The sequence below is a fragment of the Neovison vison genome, chromosome 9, assembly GCF_020171115.1.
Source record: "Neovison vison isolate M4711 chromosome 9, ASM_NN_V1, whole genome shotgun sequence".
Lineage (NCBI taxonomy): Eukaryota > Metazoa > Chordata > Mammalia > Carnivora > Mustelidae > Neogale > Neogale vison.
In genome coordinates, this window is record NC_058099.1 from 51,108,535 (window position 1) to 51,127,776 (window position 19,242).

General features: G+C 38.9%; 1 protein-coding gene across 5 annotated transcripts in view; it reads right to left on the minus strand.

Moving 5' to 3' along the window:
• Positions 1–12,663: 12,663 nt before the first annotated feature.
• The window catches only part of CNTLN (centlein), a 291,584-nt gene continuing 285,005 nt past the window's right edge, over positions 12,664–19,242 (minus strand). For all 5 annotated transcript variants that reach the window (XM_044265616.1, XM_044265615.1, XM_044265613.1 and 2 more), the window contains one exon: positions 12,664–13,360. In XM_044265616.1, coding sequence (XP_044121551.1) covers positions 13,259–13,360 — 102 coding nt within the window. In that variant the 3' untranslated portion in view covers positions 12,664–13,258. The remainder of the gene's footprint in view (positions 13,361–19,242) is intronic.

The window sequence follows — 19,242 nt, forward strand, 5'->3', positions numbered from 1 at the left end:
TGTCCAGTCAGGATTCCTGTAGACTATTATTCCAGCAATACATTAAGACCAAAATAAAAATATGAGAAAGAATGGGAAATATACAACTCTGGGCAAAATCATGAATGCCTTTTTCTGTCTGTTCCAAATAAAGGTGTATTTGCCTTTCTTCTTTCCCAATAGGGGATCTTCTTTCCCAATAGGATTGAGAAGAATTCGCTTGTCATATTAAGAGCTGGCTAGGAAAAAAAAAAAAAAAAAAAAAAAAGAGCTGGCTAGGGCTCTGCTCACCAGTCTGGTAAAGACATCAGTTCAGTATAGAAACTGTAACTAGAGCTTCCAACTTAGTTAAGTTGTACAGTCCACCACCAACTTTTAGGATTTTTGCAAGGTCCAGATGGTGAGCTGAGTGGAATCATGGATGTTGGGCATCTTGGCAGCCTCCAAGTCTTTAAGATTGGCCTGGTTTCTTCTATTATATCCAAGATGCAATACTGTTTCTGCTTTGCTATCTTGGCTCAGGCAACAGGCAGTTTCAGAGGCCCTCACTTGGTCATTCCTATCATTACGATGCTTTCATAACATGTCAGGAAACTAGTCTCATGATTCTGTCCGCTGAAAATTATATCCATTTTGATAATATCCTCAATGGAATGAGGAAAATGACCACAGAGTAGATGCCTGGGCCCACGGAACCCACTGTGGCACAGACTTGGACCAGAACTCCACTTAGTACCTGACCTCTGTGTGATTGATCCACTTTAATTAGGGGTCATGTTAGTGGGGTCCCTGGGACCAGTGTCAGATCCTACATTCAAAAAAAGAGTATTCCCTTTTTCACAGTAGACAATTGCTCTGTAACTGTAGGTCCCTTTGGGGTAAGGAACTGGGAAAATCCCTGCAGTACACAGCAGGTGTTGGCCTGGTTCTTCTGCAACGAAGTCTTCAGCCAGTGGACTCTAGGCCTGAGAATAGGTTCAAGTCTGGAAACAGTGTGAGGGATTATAATATTTTTCTATTGCAACAGATGACATTAGTTGTCTCCCACCTATGACCTTTTTAGATTATATAGATCAGAAACTACCTACTTGACTACTCATTCATCTATTCCACCCTTAGGAACACTGTGGTCTGCCAGCCTTCACTACAGGTCCTAGAGGATTAAGGCCTCCACTTCCATTCTGGTTTTGCAGTATGGCAAGTACATCTATCTTGCCTCTCATTGTCTTGGATGCTGTCGCTTGGCTTCTGATATTTCGGGATCCTCTCAACTTAATTTTCACTAGGGAGCTCATTTCCATCGCTGCAAGCCCAGCCTACAAGAGAAAATCACCACCGAGCTTCTTAAGGTTCTTAGTGACCCCCTCACTAGAGAATTCTTATTGTTCTAGTAGAGTGTCCTCCAGGCCTTCCTGGGCACCATAGTCAGCTGGTGATATAAATAGAGTCTCACATGCCCACTCTGAACTGTCTGACCCATTCCTTAATTACTAGAGTAATTATGGCACCTCCACCTAATTTAAAATGAGTATTTTCCCCCTGAGATTCAAGGAATTATTCCATTTATACAGCAATATATATTCTATATATACAACAATATATTAAGACCAATCTCAGGTATCCTTGGCAGAACGTTACAGGACAGTGTCCCATATCAATGAACTCTTCTGTATCCAGCCTATATTCTGTTCAGCACCCTCAAGATTCATTTCCAGGCATGTGTTTGTTTTTCCAATTCCTTTTTTTTTTAAGATTTTTTTTTTTAATTCATTTGAGAGAAATACAGAGACAGAGACAGAAAGAGAACAAGCATGGAGAGAGGTACTGGGAGAGGGAGAAGCAGAACTCCCTGCTGAGCTAGGAGCCTGACTTGGGGCTCGATTCCAGGATCCCAGGATCACGACCTGAGCAAAAGGGAAATGTTTAACTATCTGAGCCACCCCGGAGCCCCTGTTTTTTCAATTCTTGGTGATATTATTTTAGCTAGAAACTAGCTATTCTGTGAAATACCTCTTTACTTCTGAAGCCTGGGCACACGTCTGTGGTCAAACAGGGCCACAATTTGACTCTTATTAGTATATTCACAAAGCTTATGCTACCTCCCCATTATCCACCTCCAGATTTTCATTCCCCCTTTCAAGTTATTCATTTTCAATTGAATAAAGCTTGAATTGTGTCCCATAGGTTTTTTTTTTTTAAAGATTTTATTTATTTGACAGACAGAGGGAGAGACAGTGAGAGAGGGAACACAAGAAGGGGAGTGGGAGAGGGAGAAGCAGGCTTCCTGCTGAGTGGGGAGCCCAATGCGGGGCTCGATCCCAGGACTCCAGGATCATGACCTGAGCTGAAGGCAGTCGCTTAACCAACTGAGCCACCCAGGAGCCCCATCCCATAGATTTTTGATGAAAAACGTTCTCACTGTAGTTACTTTCCAGGTAATTTGCCTTCTTTCTTTATCTTTGCTTCAGGTATGGTTTAAGAGAGTTTTTAATACTGTCTTTAAATGGAAAGATAAATATAGGTTCATGGGTACATTGAAAAAGCACAAAAAGATATCATTGTAGGGGCGCCTGGATGGCTCAGAGTGTTAAGCCTCTGCCTTCGGCTCAGGTCATGGTCTCAGGGTCGTGGGATTGAGCCCCACATCACGCTCTCTGCTTGGCAGGGAATCTGCTTCCCTCTCTCTCTCTCTGTCTGCCTCTCTGCCTACTTGTGATCTCTCTGTCAAATAAATAAATAAAATCTTAAAAAAAAAAAAAGATATCATTGTAACAACCAAGTCTTGTCTCTCAGCACAGACCCCTTAGTCCTCTCTCCTGAGATAACTAATCTTACTCAGATTCTGGTGTTTCCTTCCAGTAATATGAATATATTGTACAAATATATGTTTTGAAAAGTATTCCTTAACTGGTGCTGCCACTGTGGAAAACATAGGGAGGTTCCTCAAAATTTAGAAATAGAACTACCCTACAATCCAGCAGTCCTACTACTGCGTATTTACCCAGAGAATATAAATATTGCATATTTACTCAGAGAATACAAAAACACTAATTCAAAAAGAGACATACACCCCTAGGTTTATTGACGCATTATTTACAATAGCCAAGATATGGAAGCAGCCCAAGGGTCCATCAGTGGATCAATGGTTAAAGAAGATGTAGTGTACCTATACAATGGAATATTACCATAAGAAATAATGAAATCTTGCCATTTGCAAGACATGGAGGGAGCTAGAGAGTATAATGCTAGACAAAATAAGTCAGAGAAAGACAAATACTATATGATTTCACTTACACATGGAATTTAAGAAACAAAATAAATAAGCAAAGGGGAAAAACAGAGAGAAAAAGTGAGAGAGAAACCAAGAAACAGACTCTTCACTATAGAGAAGAAACTGATGGTTACCAGAAAGGAGGTGGATGGAGGGATGGGTAAACTAGGTGATGGGGATTAAGGAGTGTGCTTGTCGTGATAAGCACAAGGAGATGTGTGGAATTGTTGAATCACTATATTGTGCATCTGAAACTAATAGAACCCTGTTTGTAAACTAACCGGAATTAAAACTTTAAAAATTTTTTAAAAAATCAAAATCAAAAAAACATTTCTTAAATTCTAGTTTAATTTCTTAGGAGCGTTCCCCAGGCCATTGGGATGGTATATGGTAGATCTGAGGAGCCCAAGGCTTGCTCTTTTCTGGTCTTGAAACTAAATTTTCATATTGCCTTCTTCTGGTTGACAGCGTTGTTTCTAACCTCAAATCTGAGAAAGGGCCATAGAATAGATTCAACTTGGCTTTCTAAATTTGTAGATTCCTGATACTAGTTTTATTTTGCTGTGGAAGCTTAATTGTGCTGTCCCAGCTTCTTGATTTCGAATCTAGAGCTGAGAATCAACTACTTCCTTAAATTTATCTGTTCAGCCTCTTTAAGTGATAGCACTCACTCCTGGTAGAAAGGGATTCTTTTGTTTAGCTCTTATAGTGGTGGTGCCAAGAGGTATTTGCAATTTTGGAACCCATCTGCTCCATCTGTCTTCCTTCCCCAAATTATCACAAATAAACAATTGTTCCATAAGTAAAATTTACGCTTACCTTGCAAAGATGGCTTCAAGGGAAATGCTCCAGTAGCCTCTGCTCCATCTAGATTGTCAAACTTAAACACCTGCTGTGGTCGGCAGCACCAGCAGTTCCTAATGATCTCCACGTCCTATTATTCATATTATTGTGCAATCTCCTTCGAGTGTGCACGTGTGTGTGTGTGTGTGTGCACGTGAGAGAGAGAGAGAGAGAGAGGTGAAGCAGATTACCACAGCGAATAGACGCATGGGTAAAGCACCAGGAACAGCCGCTAGCCAACAGCTAGCAAGGAGCTAAAGTCCTTGGTCCAATAGTCTGCAAAGCACCGGAGCCTGCCTACTATCTCAGTGAGCTGGAAAGTGAATCACACCTTGCTCTGACTGCTGCCTCCGGAAGGTGCAGTGCTGGAGAACCCACCCAAGCTGTGCTCCGACTCCTGACCCACAGAACTGGCCTAGATGAATGTTGTTGTTCCAAGCCTGTAGGTACTAGGGTGATTTGTTACACAGCATTAGATAATGCAGAGACCTGCATTTTGGAAATTTCTTGTGAAATCCACAGTGATTACTGGAAGTTCTTTCTTCAGGTAATTAGTCTGGAAAATTAGTCTACCCAAACCGAAATCATCCTGTTTCTATCAGCTCGCACTTTCTGAAAATATGATTCAGGCAGGTTTTGGGGAGAGAAAACCAAATAATGATAAACGTGATTAGGTGGAGAATAGAAATTAAAAATCAAAATATCACCACTGCACGCCTGTTAGAATGGCTGAACAACAGCAACAACAAAATACTAACAGTACCAAGTTCTGAAGAACTAAAGATCAAGACCAGCTAGATCTCTCAGACTTGGCTGTGGATCTGTACATTGGTGTAAGTGCTCTAGAAAAAATCTTTGCACTTTCTTACCAAGTGAAACACACACTTACCGCATTACCCACTGGTCATACTCATGCATATCTATTCCAGAGAGATGAAAACTTTGCCCATATAAAACCCTATACTTGTCGGGCGCCTGGGGCTCAGTGGGTTAAGCCGCTGCCTTCGGCTCAGGTCATGATCTCAGGGTCCTGGGATCGAGTCCCGCATCGGGCTCTCTGCTCAGCAGGGAGCCTGCTTCCCTCTCTCTCTCTCTCTCTCTCTGCCTGCCTCTCTGCCTACTTGTAATCTCTCTCTGTCAAATAAATAAATAAAATCTTAAAAAAAACACCCTATACTTGAATGTTCATAGTAACTGTATATGTAACAGCCCAAACCTAGTGTATTAACCATGGTCTTCGAGAGAAACAAAAACAAATCTTTATTTTAAGAAATTAATTCACAGAGTTTTGGAGGCTGGCAAGCCTAAAATCTGCAAGGTGGGCAGAAAGAAGCAGAGTCAATGCAACTTAAGTGCAAAGGTTGTCTGCTGGTAGAATTCTCTCTTCTTGGGGGAAAGTCAGTCTTCTGTTCTGTTCAGGCCTTTAACTGATTGGATGAGTGCCTCTCCCCCATTATGGAAGGAAATATGCTTTACTCATAGTAAATATTAATATTAATTTCATCCCAAAACACCCTCATGGAAAAATCCAGAATGTTTGACCACAAACCTGGCACCACGGACCAACCAACTGAACATAAAATTAACTATCACAAAACAAACTGAGGGTTGCTGGGGGGAGGGGGGTTGGGAGAAGGGGGGTGGGGTTATGGACATTGGGGAGGGTATGTGCTTTGGTGAGTGCTGTGAAGTGTGTAAACCTGGCGATTCACAGACCTGTACCCCTGGGGATAAAAATATATGTTTATAAAAAAATAAAAAAACTTATTAAAAAAATTTTTAAAAAATTAACTATCACAAGGCCATGCCTTGTCAACTTCATTCTCTCTCTCTCTCTCTCTCTCACACACACACACACACACACACACACAACCAAAGTGAGGAGGAAATACTTAAGAAAACAATAATTCTTGCTTCTGTGAATAGGCATGTGGTCATAGCTGATATTTATGATACCTTCTTCCACTTATCTATTCTGTAGTCTCTTTGTCCACATCAAATACTTCAGTTGGTTTTAGTTCTTTGCCTGGTGGAAGGATCTAAACCTTTACTCCTGAAGGGTCTGAGCCATTCGTAGTGCTAGCTGGTTTGGATTTTCCATTGACTTTCTTTCCCTTTTTTTTTTTTTTTTCAAATACTACAAAAGATTATTATTTTTTAAACTTATTTAAATTCAATTAGTTAACATATAGTGTATCATTAGTTTTTAATGTAGAGTTCGGTTATTCATACATTGCATGTAACACCCAATGCTCATTGTATCACACCACAGGGCATGGTAATATTGAGAGATGCCTTATGGCATCTCCCATGGAGTAGTAGTGCAATTTCCCCTTAGTAGTCAAAATCAAATATCCCAACCAGTACAGTAACTGTCTTCTTGGCCTGTTGATTCAGAGGCACATGGAAACACAAGTGCTTGGATGGGTCTCGACTTTGAAATCAGTGGAATCATTCCTGTATCTCCTGGTGGAAACATTCTTCCCTTTGATGGTTAAGACTTAGGCCAGCAAAGTATAAGTTCATGGGGATAAGAAGCAAAAATTTTGCTCGTGAGTCACTAGGAGTAATAGAGAGTGGTTCCACTCATTTCTACCCATTGATTCATGGATCTGGGAATCCTGGCTACAGATAAAGCAACACCATACGCTGGATACAATTCATAGCACATATAGCCTCCTTGAGAATCTTGCTTCAGCCCCGCAAGGTACTGCCACCTAGGTCACCCTGTAACTGAGTCTTCATAAGCCATTCCTCCATTCTAACTAGCTGTTTCATGATGGTGGGGAATGCAGTAGGACCAGTGACTCCCATGACCATGGGGCCATTGACCCACTTCATTTGCTATGAAGAAAGTTCCTTGATTAGAAGCAATACTTTGTGGAATACCATGATGGTGTATAAGACATTCAGGAAGTCCACAAATAGTAGTCTGGACAGAAGTACTGCTTCCAGGGAAGGCAAATCCATATCCAGAGCGAGTGCCTATTCCAGTAGGAACAAAGCTTCTATGGTGAAAACAGTCAGATATTGTCAGCCCTCCACCTGGGAGCTGGCTGATCACTCTGGGGAACTGTGCCGTATCAGGGACTTAGTCTCTACTGGGTCTCTACTTGGGTCTCTACTGCTTGAATATTGGGACACTCCCTAGTGGCTGTAGCTAGGTCAGCCTTGCTGAGTAGATGTCCATGTTGCTGAGCCCATGCACAACCTCCACCCTGGCCACCACAGCACTCTGTTCACGAGCCTGCTGCAGTGACAGAGGTGGTTGGGAAAGAGGCTGATTGAGAACCACAAAACAGTTCATTCTATTCACTTGATTAAAATCTTCCTCTGCTGGGGTCAACCTTTGGTAAGCATCCACATGGGATGCAAAAATCTTCACTTTCCCACCCAGAGAGCTTCCCCAGACTTCCTTGTCATCTTATCCTAAACATGTTGCTTCCAAGTCCCTGGCTATTCAGCCCATGCATCAGGACATCACCACATGTATTTGTTGATGGGTACATGAATAAACCGGCTGTGTTACATTCATGTATGGGGATGCTACTTAGCAATAAAAAGAAAGAAACTATGGATACACACAACTTAGTAGCTCTCAAGAGCATTATGCTCAATGAAGAGCCAATCTCAAAAGGCTATATGCTCTGTGCTTCTGTTTATGTAACATTCTCAAAGTGACAAAATCATAGGGATGAAGAATAAATAAGTAGTTGCAAGCCTTAGGGTTGGAAAGAGGATATAAGCACTAACAAGCAACACAAGGAATATTCTATGTCAATGGAATAGCTCTGTAATGTAATTATCGTGATGGTTATAGAATCTATATTGTGACAATTGTTCATAAAACTATATCCCAAAATGTGAATGTAAAAACTTGTGAAGTCCACATGTGGTCTCCCAGTGAATAACACTGTCCCAACGTCACATTCTTGACTTTGACAATGTGCTGTAGTTACGTAAGGTGATAATCATCCAGGGAATCTGAATGAAGTGTACTCAAGGACCCTCTGTACTACTTCTGCAACTTCTTGTGAATGTTACACTATTTCTGAACAAAAATTTCATAAAAATAAAGGAAAAAGAAAAGCTGGAATAAAAATCACTTGAATATGCTTTTCTTTTTCTAATTTGCTCCCATCACTGAATAAAGAATATAAATAAAAAAGAATGGGGAGGATCCCTTTTAAGACAAAGGATGTTGACAGGTGTCTATGACAGAGAGTGTGCAATGGAAATTAAACTCCAGAAAAGAACTAGGCCCCAAACCAAAGCAATTTGTCAAGGCAACAGGAAGATTTTTTTTTTTTTGTACACTCAAATTGAATAGTAGTAACTTGAGATAAGATATTGAAGGAAAATGCAAACTTGTTATATTTTTTATTTTTTTCTCTTAATTAAATTTCATCCCCAAATATGTTTAGAGTACTTTAAGTTGGTTCCGGTTATAAAAGATGTATTTCTTCCCTGTTTCGAATGGGATGGGACACAAGACAATGAAGTCCCTGGTACTTCTCTACTAACAGTTCTGGGGTCCCTCACCCCAGATTTAGCATTAACAAAGAGTGACATTTTCTTTATTATAAACTATGAGTACAAGGATGCAGGAGGGCAACTTACTCTTAGTGATGATATCCAGAAGAAAGGAAGACTTAATGGCAAAAAGTGCTGGAATCAAGATTGTGTTATTATGCACCATGTGTGTTGGTTTAAGAATAAAGAAGAAAATTGAAGATTAGACCATGGAGAGGAAATCCTTGTAGTGCCCACTATTCCCTAGCATATAGGGAAAGCAATCAAATATATGTTTGCATGTTTAAGAATCAAAAGATAAACAAAGGCTTTTAAAAAATTGAAGTATAATTAATATACCATGTTATACTAGTTTCAAGGGTACAATATAATGATTCAACAATTCTATACACGACTCAGCACTTATCACTCTTAATCCCCTTTACCTACTTCACCCATCCCCCAACCCACCTCCCCTCTGGCAACCGTCAGTTTGTTCTCTGTGTTCAAGAGCCTGTTTTCTGTTTGTCTCTTTTTTTCTGTATTGGTTCACTGTTTTGTTTTCTTAATTCCACATATGAGTAAAGTCATGCTATTTATTTCTCTGCCTGACTTATTTCACTTATCATTGTACTCTCTAGGTCTACCCATGTTGTTGCAAATGGCAAGATTTTGTTCTTTTTTTATAGCTGAGTAATATTCGTGTGTGTGTGTGTGTGTGTATGTTTATGTGTACACACATACCATATCTTCTTTTAAAAATGTTTAACAAAACTTTGGCTTAGAGGCAAACAAACAGAAAAACCAAAAACCAAACCAAAAAAAAGCTTTTTAAATTTGATTATGCTATATTAAATCACTGTTATACATTTTATAGTAATTCCAAGGGCAGTTACATGCACAGGTATATAAGAATTAAAGGTAGCAATTCTTGTGGCCACTTACTTCATGGATCCTCTGAACCCAGAAAATAAAGGGCTCTCTCAAAATGTTTCCTGGCACTCACCCCTTCTTTTTGGTTTTACTTGTGGCTATACACTTCTTGTAGAAATTTTCTTTTTGGACCATCTAAATCTAAATGATTCGTCTTACTTGCAGAATCCTGTGACATTTTGAGGATTAAGTAAGTATTTGTCAGTCTTTATTGTGTCTCTTTGACCCATGTGTCTATCCCTCTGCCAATACCACATACTCTTGATCGGTGTATCTTTATAACACAACTTACGGTTGGGTGGAGTGATTTCTCCCTCTTTAGTCTTCCTTAAAAATCTTTAGCTACTCTCATTACTTTGCCTTTCCATAACATTTTTAGAAGAATCTTATCTCTATTTTCAAAATATCTTGCTGTGATGTCTGTAGGAACTGGATTAAACCTGTATATCTATTTGGAGACAACTGTCATCTTTGCTACATTGAATATCCCAATCCATGCTCTCAGTATGTTTCCCTACTTAATCTTCTTTCATCAGGGTTTGTAGTTTTCAGTATACAAGTCTTATACATGCTTTGTTAGATTTACACCTAAGTAATTTTTTTTAAGCAATGGTGAATTGTACTGTAAATTATGGTTTCCACACATGTATTTCTAGTTCACTGATGTATAGAAATACACTTAATTTTTGCATGTTGATCTTGTATCTTGAGAAGTCACTTATTAATAATCTAGGGATTTTATTTATGTAGGTATATACTTGCTTACTCAAGAGATAGCTTTACTTCTTTCTTTCCAACCTGTATGGCTTTTACTTCCTTTTATTGCCTTAGTATGCTGGCCAGGATTTTCAATGTTATGTTGAATAAGAGTGCTGAGAGCTGACATCCTTGCCTTATTTCTGATCTGAGGGCAAGTGTTCAGTCTTCCATCATTGAATATAATGTTAACTGTAGGCCTTTTGTGATTGTTCTCATCAAATTGAAGAAGTTCTTAATTTTCTGATGTTTTTCTTTCTCACACACGTGTTGAATTTTTTGAAATGTTTTTCTAAAATTTTATGATCATGTGATATTTCTCCTTTACATTGGTTTTTGAATATGGAATCAGCCTTGATTTTCTATCTTCTTACCAATGTCCCTCATAAACATCAATAATTCTAAACAGACCTTTAGAAAATTATATTAGTTTTCTTTGCTGCCATCACAAATTACCACAAACTTAGCGCCTTAAAAACGCAAAAATGGGGGTACCTGGGTGGCTCAGTGGGTTAAAGCCTCTGCCTTCGGCTCAGGTCATGATCTCAGGGTCCTGGGATCGAGCCCCGCATCGGGCTTCCTGCTCAGTGGGGAGCCTGCTTCCTCCTCTCTCTCTCTCTCTCTGCCTGCCTCTCTACCTACTTGTGATCTCTGTCAAATAAATAAATAAAATCTTTAAAAAAAAAAAGGCAAAATGTATTCTCTTATAGTTGTTGATATGCAAAGTCAGTTTCACTAGGTAAAGTCACTGTGTCAACAAAGCTGGCTTTTTGTTGTTGTTGTTTTCTCCTGGAGGCTCTGTGGAAGAGAATCCATTTTCTTGCCTTTTCCTATATCCAGGGACTGCCTTACAGTCTTTGGCTCCTGGCCCCTTTTCTCTACACTGAGAGCTGTTGGGGTAGTATTGTCAAATTTCTCTGTCCCTCTGCGTCTGTGGTAACATCGCTCTCTGTCTGACTGACTCCTCTTGCCTCCTTCTTGGAAGATATCAGGTCCCAAACAGAGAATCCAGGATAATCTTCCCACTCAAGATTCTTAGTTTAATCACATTTGCAAAATCCTTTTTTGCCACAAAAGGTAACACATTCACAGGTTTTAGGAATTAGGAGGTAGACATATTTGGAGGCGATGTTTCAGCCTACCACGTTTTCTTTCTTTCTACTGTTCTTATTTGGTTTTGGCATCAGGGTAATACTGTGCAGTCACATTTTTAGCTTTGTAACAAAATTCTGCTGGGATGAGATGCTACATTTTAAATTTTATAATTTTTTCTTACGATCATCTTCTTCTGAGTTGGGAATACTGCCATGAGTATTCATAATATTGGGTAATGTCCACAGGGCATTCCTTTAGCACGGGTCTAACGTACTTGCATAATTAACACAATGCTTTGCCATCTAGTTCAACAGCAAGATAGTCTGCACTTCACTGTGCCCCAAAAGGTATGACATTTGAAGGTCATTTTTCTCTTCTTATTTTGACATGACGGGCATGCACTGGTATTTTTTTAAGCACAGTAGAGTGGAATTTGTGATTTGTAGCTCGCCAAGAAGTAGTGCCAAGTGACCCCACCACCATATATGGTCTGGGCCTCACACTCACCTGCACTGCTGTAGCTTGAAAGCAGCTGTAAACAATACATAAATAAATGAGCATCGCTGTGTTCCAATAAAACTTTATTGACGGACACTAAAATTTGAATTTCATATAACTTTCACATGCTACAAAATATATGCTTTTCTTTTAAACCATTTGATAATATAAAAATTATTCTTAGCTTGTGGGCCACACAAAAACAGGTGGCAGTCCAGATTTGGCTTCTGGGCCATAATTTGCCAACCACTGCCTCAACCTCAGGGGACCTATATTCTAAAGGGGGCTGGGGGGGTCAGAAATTAACAAGAAGATAAGTGAACAGGTAAAATAGATAATTTTCTGTGATAAAGGAAATTAAACAGTATGATGGCCAAGGAAGGTGTGTCTCAGGGAACAGGTAAGGGGATCCTAAGTGGTAAGAAAAGTCATGATGAGCCAGTCATGAGATAAGTTGAGAAGAGTATTCTAGAAAAAGAAGAGCAAGAGTGAAGGCTGCATACAGGCAGAAGTTTGGTGAATTAGCGGAGCCTTTCCCAAAAAGGTCACATGGGGCAGGAACATAGTAAAGAGGTGAAATGGGGGTGAGAATATTTGGAAATCTAAAAAAGATGACATCATTGTTAAGAATTTAACTTTAAACTTAAGAAATTAACTTTAATTAGTTGACCACAGTAGGAGTTATGGTAGATCTAATTTTACACACTGAGCTTGTGGTCCCTTGCTAATTTCTAGGAGCACACCAAGTCTCGTGAACTTAAAAAAAGAAAGGGAGAAAAGGAAAAAATGTTTTTATTTTTGCCACATAGTTCTAGGAAAATACAGTATCTCCTATATCATCTGGTATATTGAGAACAGATATAACTGGACCACACAATTTACTTCTTAAATGCTCATCCTTAAGATAATGGTGTTCCCCATTTTATACTTGCTTACAATACAAACGTGCTCTTCACTGGCTGATTTAAGGCCTTTTATAGAGACATTATGTCAACTCTCTAGTTTCTTTATAAAACTTAAAATATTAAACCCTCAGTTTACCTTTTTTCTTCTTATATTCAACCAATTTGTGTGTCCAAGCTTGTTCTAATTTCTTTGACTGCACTGAAAGAAAAATCATTTTTAAGTTTCCATTGATTTGTGGCAATATTTGTATTCAACAATCAAGTGCTACACTATTTCCTTTTAAATGGCTATGTACTTAATCAGTTTCCCTTGTTCGGCAATTAATTAGTTTCAAGCCTTCTTATTTTGGTATCGAACCTGACTATTGATAGCTGGAGTAGATACTGTATCAGATGGTAATGCATGTTTTCTAGTCACATTGCAAAAAAAGTTTTCACTTCTGGAAAAAAGTTCTTCATTGTAGTATCATCTAATATCTTTCATAATTGTGAAATATGCTTCAACTAGTTTCTTTCTTTCATTTATTTTCTCCAGTACTGCTTCTAGTAAATAGGAGGCAAAAGGAAGCTGGAAGAGAAACACAGAAAAAAAGATGATCAAAACCCTATATTTTTTCCAGCTCAAAAACACACAGTAAGTATCACTAAACCATTAGAACTCAGCTATCTGCAACTCTGTACCCATAATGGTACCCTACTGGGTCTCTTTTCAGCTGATCTTACTGGATAGTGGGGGTAATTTTGTCTTTTATAATAAAAATGATAAAAGAGCAGAAGTAAAATGAAAAAAGATAAACGCCTTATTGAACAATTCATGGTTTACTGACCATGTTAATGATGTAATCTGCAATACAAGCAGCGAAGCCATTTGTCTTCAATCAGCTGATCAATAGCAGGTTACAGCCATCTCCAGGGCCTACAGGCCCACAGAAGTCGTACCGTATGCTCATCAGTCATCAAAGAATGAGAGAGAACTATCAATACACTTGTCTGTGTGGGAGCCAAACACTTTGCGAGTCATAGGGTAAAATTTCAGAGGGAAAAAAATGGCAAAAGTATGCCCATTGATTAAGTTGTTATAGAAAAGTTTGTTTGGCATATCAAAGTGTAATACACATGTTGCAAACTGCTGAGTTTATAAAATGTAGAGTATATTTTTAAATTTCATAATTTATATAACTTTTCCGGTAAAGTTTCATTGTTCCCTCTGCTTCCCTGGGCTTCCTGGAAAACTCCAACTTGTATGATGCATGTGTGCACTGTAAGTGGGAGAAAATCTAAACTGTTCTCCAATTACTCACACAGCTCCGCCAACTTGCTTCCACCTCCTGTCCAGCTCTCTGGTCTCACAGAGAGGTTTCTGGTAATTAAGAAGTTCATTACGTTACTTCTTGGGAGTTGTCCTTTGGGTTAACTAGGGAAAGACTACTTTTGTTTCCCTGAATAAGTTAGTTGAGAATGCTTGTCACGCCCTGTCCCCTTTCCTAAGGGGAAGTGGCATCGGGGCCTTTTTTGTGCTAGGATGAGCACTGGCAGTGTTACCCATCAGCACCTGAGCAAAGACTGATGCTCCCAGTAGGGGTTGCCTAGCTGTGCTCAGCTAGGGTGATTATAATTAGTTGAACCAAACAGAATGGCTCTTTTCTGAATCTGAATTGGGGGAAAACAGAAAAGACTGGCCAGGGACAGTGAAACACCAGGCAAATAGATTATGTAGCCCAGGAAAGAAGCAGAGACCAAAGCCAGTCCATAGCATTGCCTCAGATCCCAAGTTTCTAACTAAGATTCCAGTTTAACTTCTTTCTTATCTTTATAACAAACTACCTTCTCCTTAGGACAGCCTAAGTCTCTGCCAGGAGCTTCACGCATTGTCTTCCTTGAAACTTATCACTGAAGAAAGCATAAGATACCAAAATATCACATTTCTTCAGTTCTGAAGATAGACTTGAACAGAAGATACACACAATCACTTAAAAACAGCTTTTTCTGGGGAGAAAACCCCCTACCACATTAAATATATACATACTGTGTTGGCATTCCAATGTCAGAAAAACAAAAATGTGGGGAAAATGCATTTTAGAATCAAGGAAGAAGTCCGTTAGACTTCCTTCTGTAAGATAAGGATACTAAAAGCAAATCCTTACTTTGACAGTTTGCCCTTCTGGGATGCAGAAAAGGGTTATATTTGGCAAAACTGTCAGTCTTATAAATTAGATAATTTACATTCTCAGGGCATTAATATTAGATGTTAAAGAAATGCACATACATAAAACAAAACAAAACTATCAGGCAACTTTCTTTTATGCTGGCCAAGGCTACCAGTACCATTCACATTCCTACCAAAAAAGCAAACAGATGGGCACCTGCGTGGCTCAGTAGGTTAAGCTTCCAACTCCTCATTTAGGCTCAAGTCATGATCTCAGGGTTGTGGGATGGAGGCCTATGTCTGCCCATCTTTCTCCCTCTGCTCCTCCCTCAGCCCCTGGCTCACATACTTGTTCCCTCTCTCTCAAACAAATAAATAAAACCTTTAAAACAAATAAGAATTTAAAAAGAAGAAAAAAAAGCAGACAAACAAGATGAGAATAACCTCTCTTTTCTTCCTGATAGAAACAAAAAAGTTCATTTCCTAAAGCTGCTCAGAGAAAAAAAGAGTTCTCTGACCAATAACTTTGGGAAACAAACCAAACTTTAAAAATGTCCTTCATTTCAGGATTTCTTAGAGGCTTTAAGATACTAACAGGCACTGTGTGTCTGCAATATCCTATTTCTGGATTCATTCGCCCATGCTTTTCTCGTGGTCTATTTATCATGTGGAACCAGCAGTCCATGGAACCCACTTTGGGAAACACGGCGCTTCTGTAATTGCCTATGTGATGACGTCACCTGGTACTTTCACCAGACCGACATTTATCATTTGCATATCAGTTTTTCAAGTTAAAACCTAAACCTTATTATCTTGTGATCTGAACAGTTTTCAACATATCATGCACTCAGAAATTTCACTTCCTTTGGAAAAAAAATCTTATCTCCAAGAATTCGTCTTCCAGGAAGCCTCCAACCTGGAACAAGAGGTCCATTTACTAATTTACTACTGACAACTCACTTTCTTCTCTTCCTCTGGCTCCCAATAAAATGTAAAGCCCCACAGTTAAACACCATTGTTTGTCAATCCCGTTTGGCTGGATTGTTAGCTTCTTTTAGGCTTCGTATGGAAGATAACACATAGGGATTTCAAAAAGCAATCAATCTTTTAATCATGACGCACACTATGTTCATGTCTATCTGCCCTACAAATAGGTCAGAAGGATGTTACTATCTGTCTATATACGATGAAATGCAAGTTCATATATCTTACATGTTGGCTGGAGATGTTTATTTTAATTCAGCGGTTCTATTTCCTTTTTTATAAACCAATTCTGAAATTCTGCCTCTAAACACAGTGCTCACTGTACATGCTTTTGATGACTTGTCATTTACTGGGAACTATAAGGCCGGCTCTCAACAAGATCTTTCAGAAGTTTTGTTTTTGTTTTTTAATATATAGGGATCAACTGTAATTTTGCAAAATATAAAATTAATGTAATTTTGTATTAAGCACATTAATAACTGAAACAAACTGAGAGGAAGTCTAAGGCAAAGTCAGAACTACAAAACACTTCAAATGAACATAATAACTGAAAGTTACTGTTAATAAAAAAATTATAAGCACATGTCCCTTCTACTTTATAAATTGTTCCTTACTCATGGAGTAGACTCAATACATATTCAAATAATGAGTGTACTAGTGGTCTTGGGTTTACAAATAGCCTCTCTTGACAAGTCCGCACTATTAACCTATTGGCAAACTTCTTCCATAGACTGTACAGATAAAAACTTCTCCTTAGTCTAGGATGAATTAATGAAAATTCTTGTTTTCTGAGAGTGACAAAGAATGTCATTCTGAATTCACTGGCTATTTTAGTCAACTGAGAGTACTTACTTTTATCACTTACAGATTATTATTAATTCTTAAATCTTATAAATTACGGTTAACCTGAAGACTCATGGAACATACTTAATCCACTGTGATTCAAGAGAGTTCTGCAAAATCTTACAGTACCAAACGAACATCAGTTCTCAACATACAGCTATAGATTGGGTATATTTAAGACTGTCCTTAAATATGAGATGCCTTGGAAAGTGCTTTAAAGGGGCGTCAATCCTTAGGTGTCTGCCTTTGGCTCAGGTCATGAGCCCAGGGTCAGGGGATCGAGGCCAGCGGTGGGCTCCCTGCTCAGCAGGAAACCTGCTTCTCCCTCTCTCACTCCCCCTGCTTGTATTTTTCTTCTCTCACCATCTCTCTGTCTCTGTCAGATAGATAAATAAAATCATAAAAAAAAATTCACATAGCATGTTTGTTTGCCCTATTTTTTTGTTTCTGTTTTTTAATTGCAAAACAGAGAAGACCAGGAGACCTGAATTTTCTGCTACTTTGAGTCTAGATTCAGTGCTAGTTTATTTCCCACAGGGAGTTCAGCATCAATTGAAATCTCTGGATATGCATTCTGGAGGGAACTCCCTCAGATACAGAAAGAACACTGATAGGAGTTTGGAGTTGGACTGATGTGGTGAGCTGACTGGCCAACACGAACTTTCTCACTTAGCCCATCACATGTATCGGAAACAACAAACCCAACAATCATGCTGCCTAGGGTTGGCCTATGTCAGGGACTATCAAGTCCAGAAAGCCTGCATGAGCTCTTTCTTTCTCTTGCATAACAAAGGAGAAGTGATACTCCTGGGGTATGTCAATGCAGGATTCCACCAGCTTGAACTCTTGGACAGAATGGCACAAATAGTGAAGAGCTGATACCATGTGAGATTTCTTCATCTGGAAATTTAATGAGGACCTTGGAACAACAACTGAGTTTTGCTTGTTGCAGTGTCGTCCTAAACCAGGGTCTTCCTAGTCACTCGGCTGTCCCACTCATGAAAGGTGATTTCTCCTCTGGAGAGATTGCCCCAGATTTCACACAGACTTCCAGCTCATCTTACGTAAACACCTACAGATGTTTGCCTTTAGGAACTGGTATGTTGCTGACACAATCTCAAATTTATCCCTCACACTTAACGAACTGCGGTTTCATTTAGAGGTGTTTCTGTATAAAGGTTGAGATATGAGTGACGGCTGCAGATGTTGGGGAGTGACGCTGGAAAAGTAACAAAGCCTCAAGTCCATGACTATAAAACACAGAGATAACTTAAAGCATGAGCACTTGCTGGAACGTGCTCCTAACAATAAAAAAAAAAATAAATAAATAAAAAAGATTTCTGTGTAACAAGAAAAAAAAATGAAATAAGGGTAACTTTTTAAATCTAAGGGGTAAATGAGCATTTTCACCATTTTCATTCTTGTTTTGGGTTTGAAAACTATTACCAAGAAGATATCATTTTTAAAACACAAGCTGACTTTAATCTAACTTGACTCATACTGAAAATAAAGATGTTAAATTTTATGTCGTATATCTGCTTTTACTGGAAACATGAAAAAAGATTTAACATTGTTTAAAAAAATAAAAATCCCAGGAAGGCGTTGAATGGAAAAATTTGAACTCTGGTTATTTCAGCTAGATGTGAGAAATCTGTGTGGGTGGCTGATTTGTGTGGGTTTCTGTGTGTGAGCAAGGGTGAGTGGGTTAAGTATGTGCATGTGTCCGCATGTGTTCGAACTGCAACAGAGTAGATGTGTTCAGAGTTCTAAGGAGAAACTTTCAGTTAACCTTCAGGCCAGAAGGTACTCTATTTACAAGAGCCAGGGACATTGATAAAACCCTTCTCACTGCCATAGTGCAAGGATTCTGTCGAAGGTAAGCACATTTTGCAGAGAGGCACTGGGGAAAGAGCCGTTTTAAATTTCAGCATTTGCGAGATCTGAAGCAACTAAGAGGAACAGGGATATTTAAAGCTAAAGAAAAACCACTGATTAAATTCCATATTTTAAATTCTCAACAGCTGAAGGCAGAAGGAATTTTTGATATGGCCCCAATGCAAGAAAATGATCTCCAAAAAGTGGACTAAAATGGACTGAAGGAAATCCAAAAAAGCATTAGCAGTAACAAAGAACAGGGCAACAACAAAAGGAAATCAAGACACATTTTCCAGCCATTTCCAGCTCAAGGTTTTTATACAAATCCTAGTAAAGAACCATATTGTGTTTGTAAGTGTATATTACTTGTTTTGTATAAGGATACATATTTTAATATATATATATATAATTCTGTTCAAGTTAACTGTTTAATAAATTTCAGTGTTGATACAAATTAACTCTTTGTTTATTGTCTTCCACCCCCAGAAATGTAAGCTCCATGAAGGCAGTGATTTCTGTCTCCTTGGTTCACTTCTTATCACCACTGATTCCCTCCAATGCCTTTTAAAGTCCCAATTCAAAAGGACTGCTTCAGGTATTTT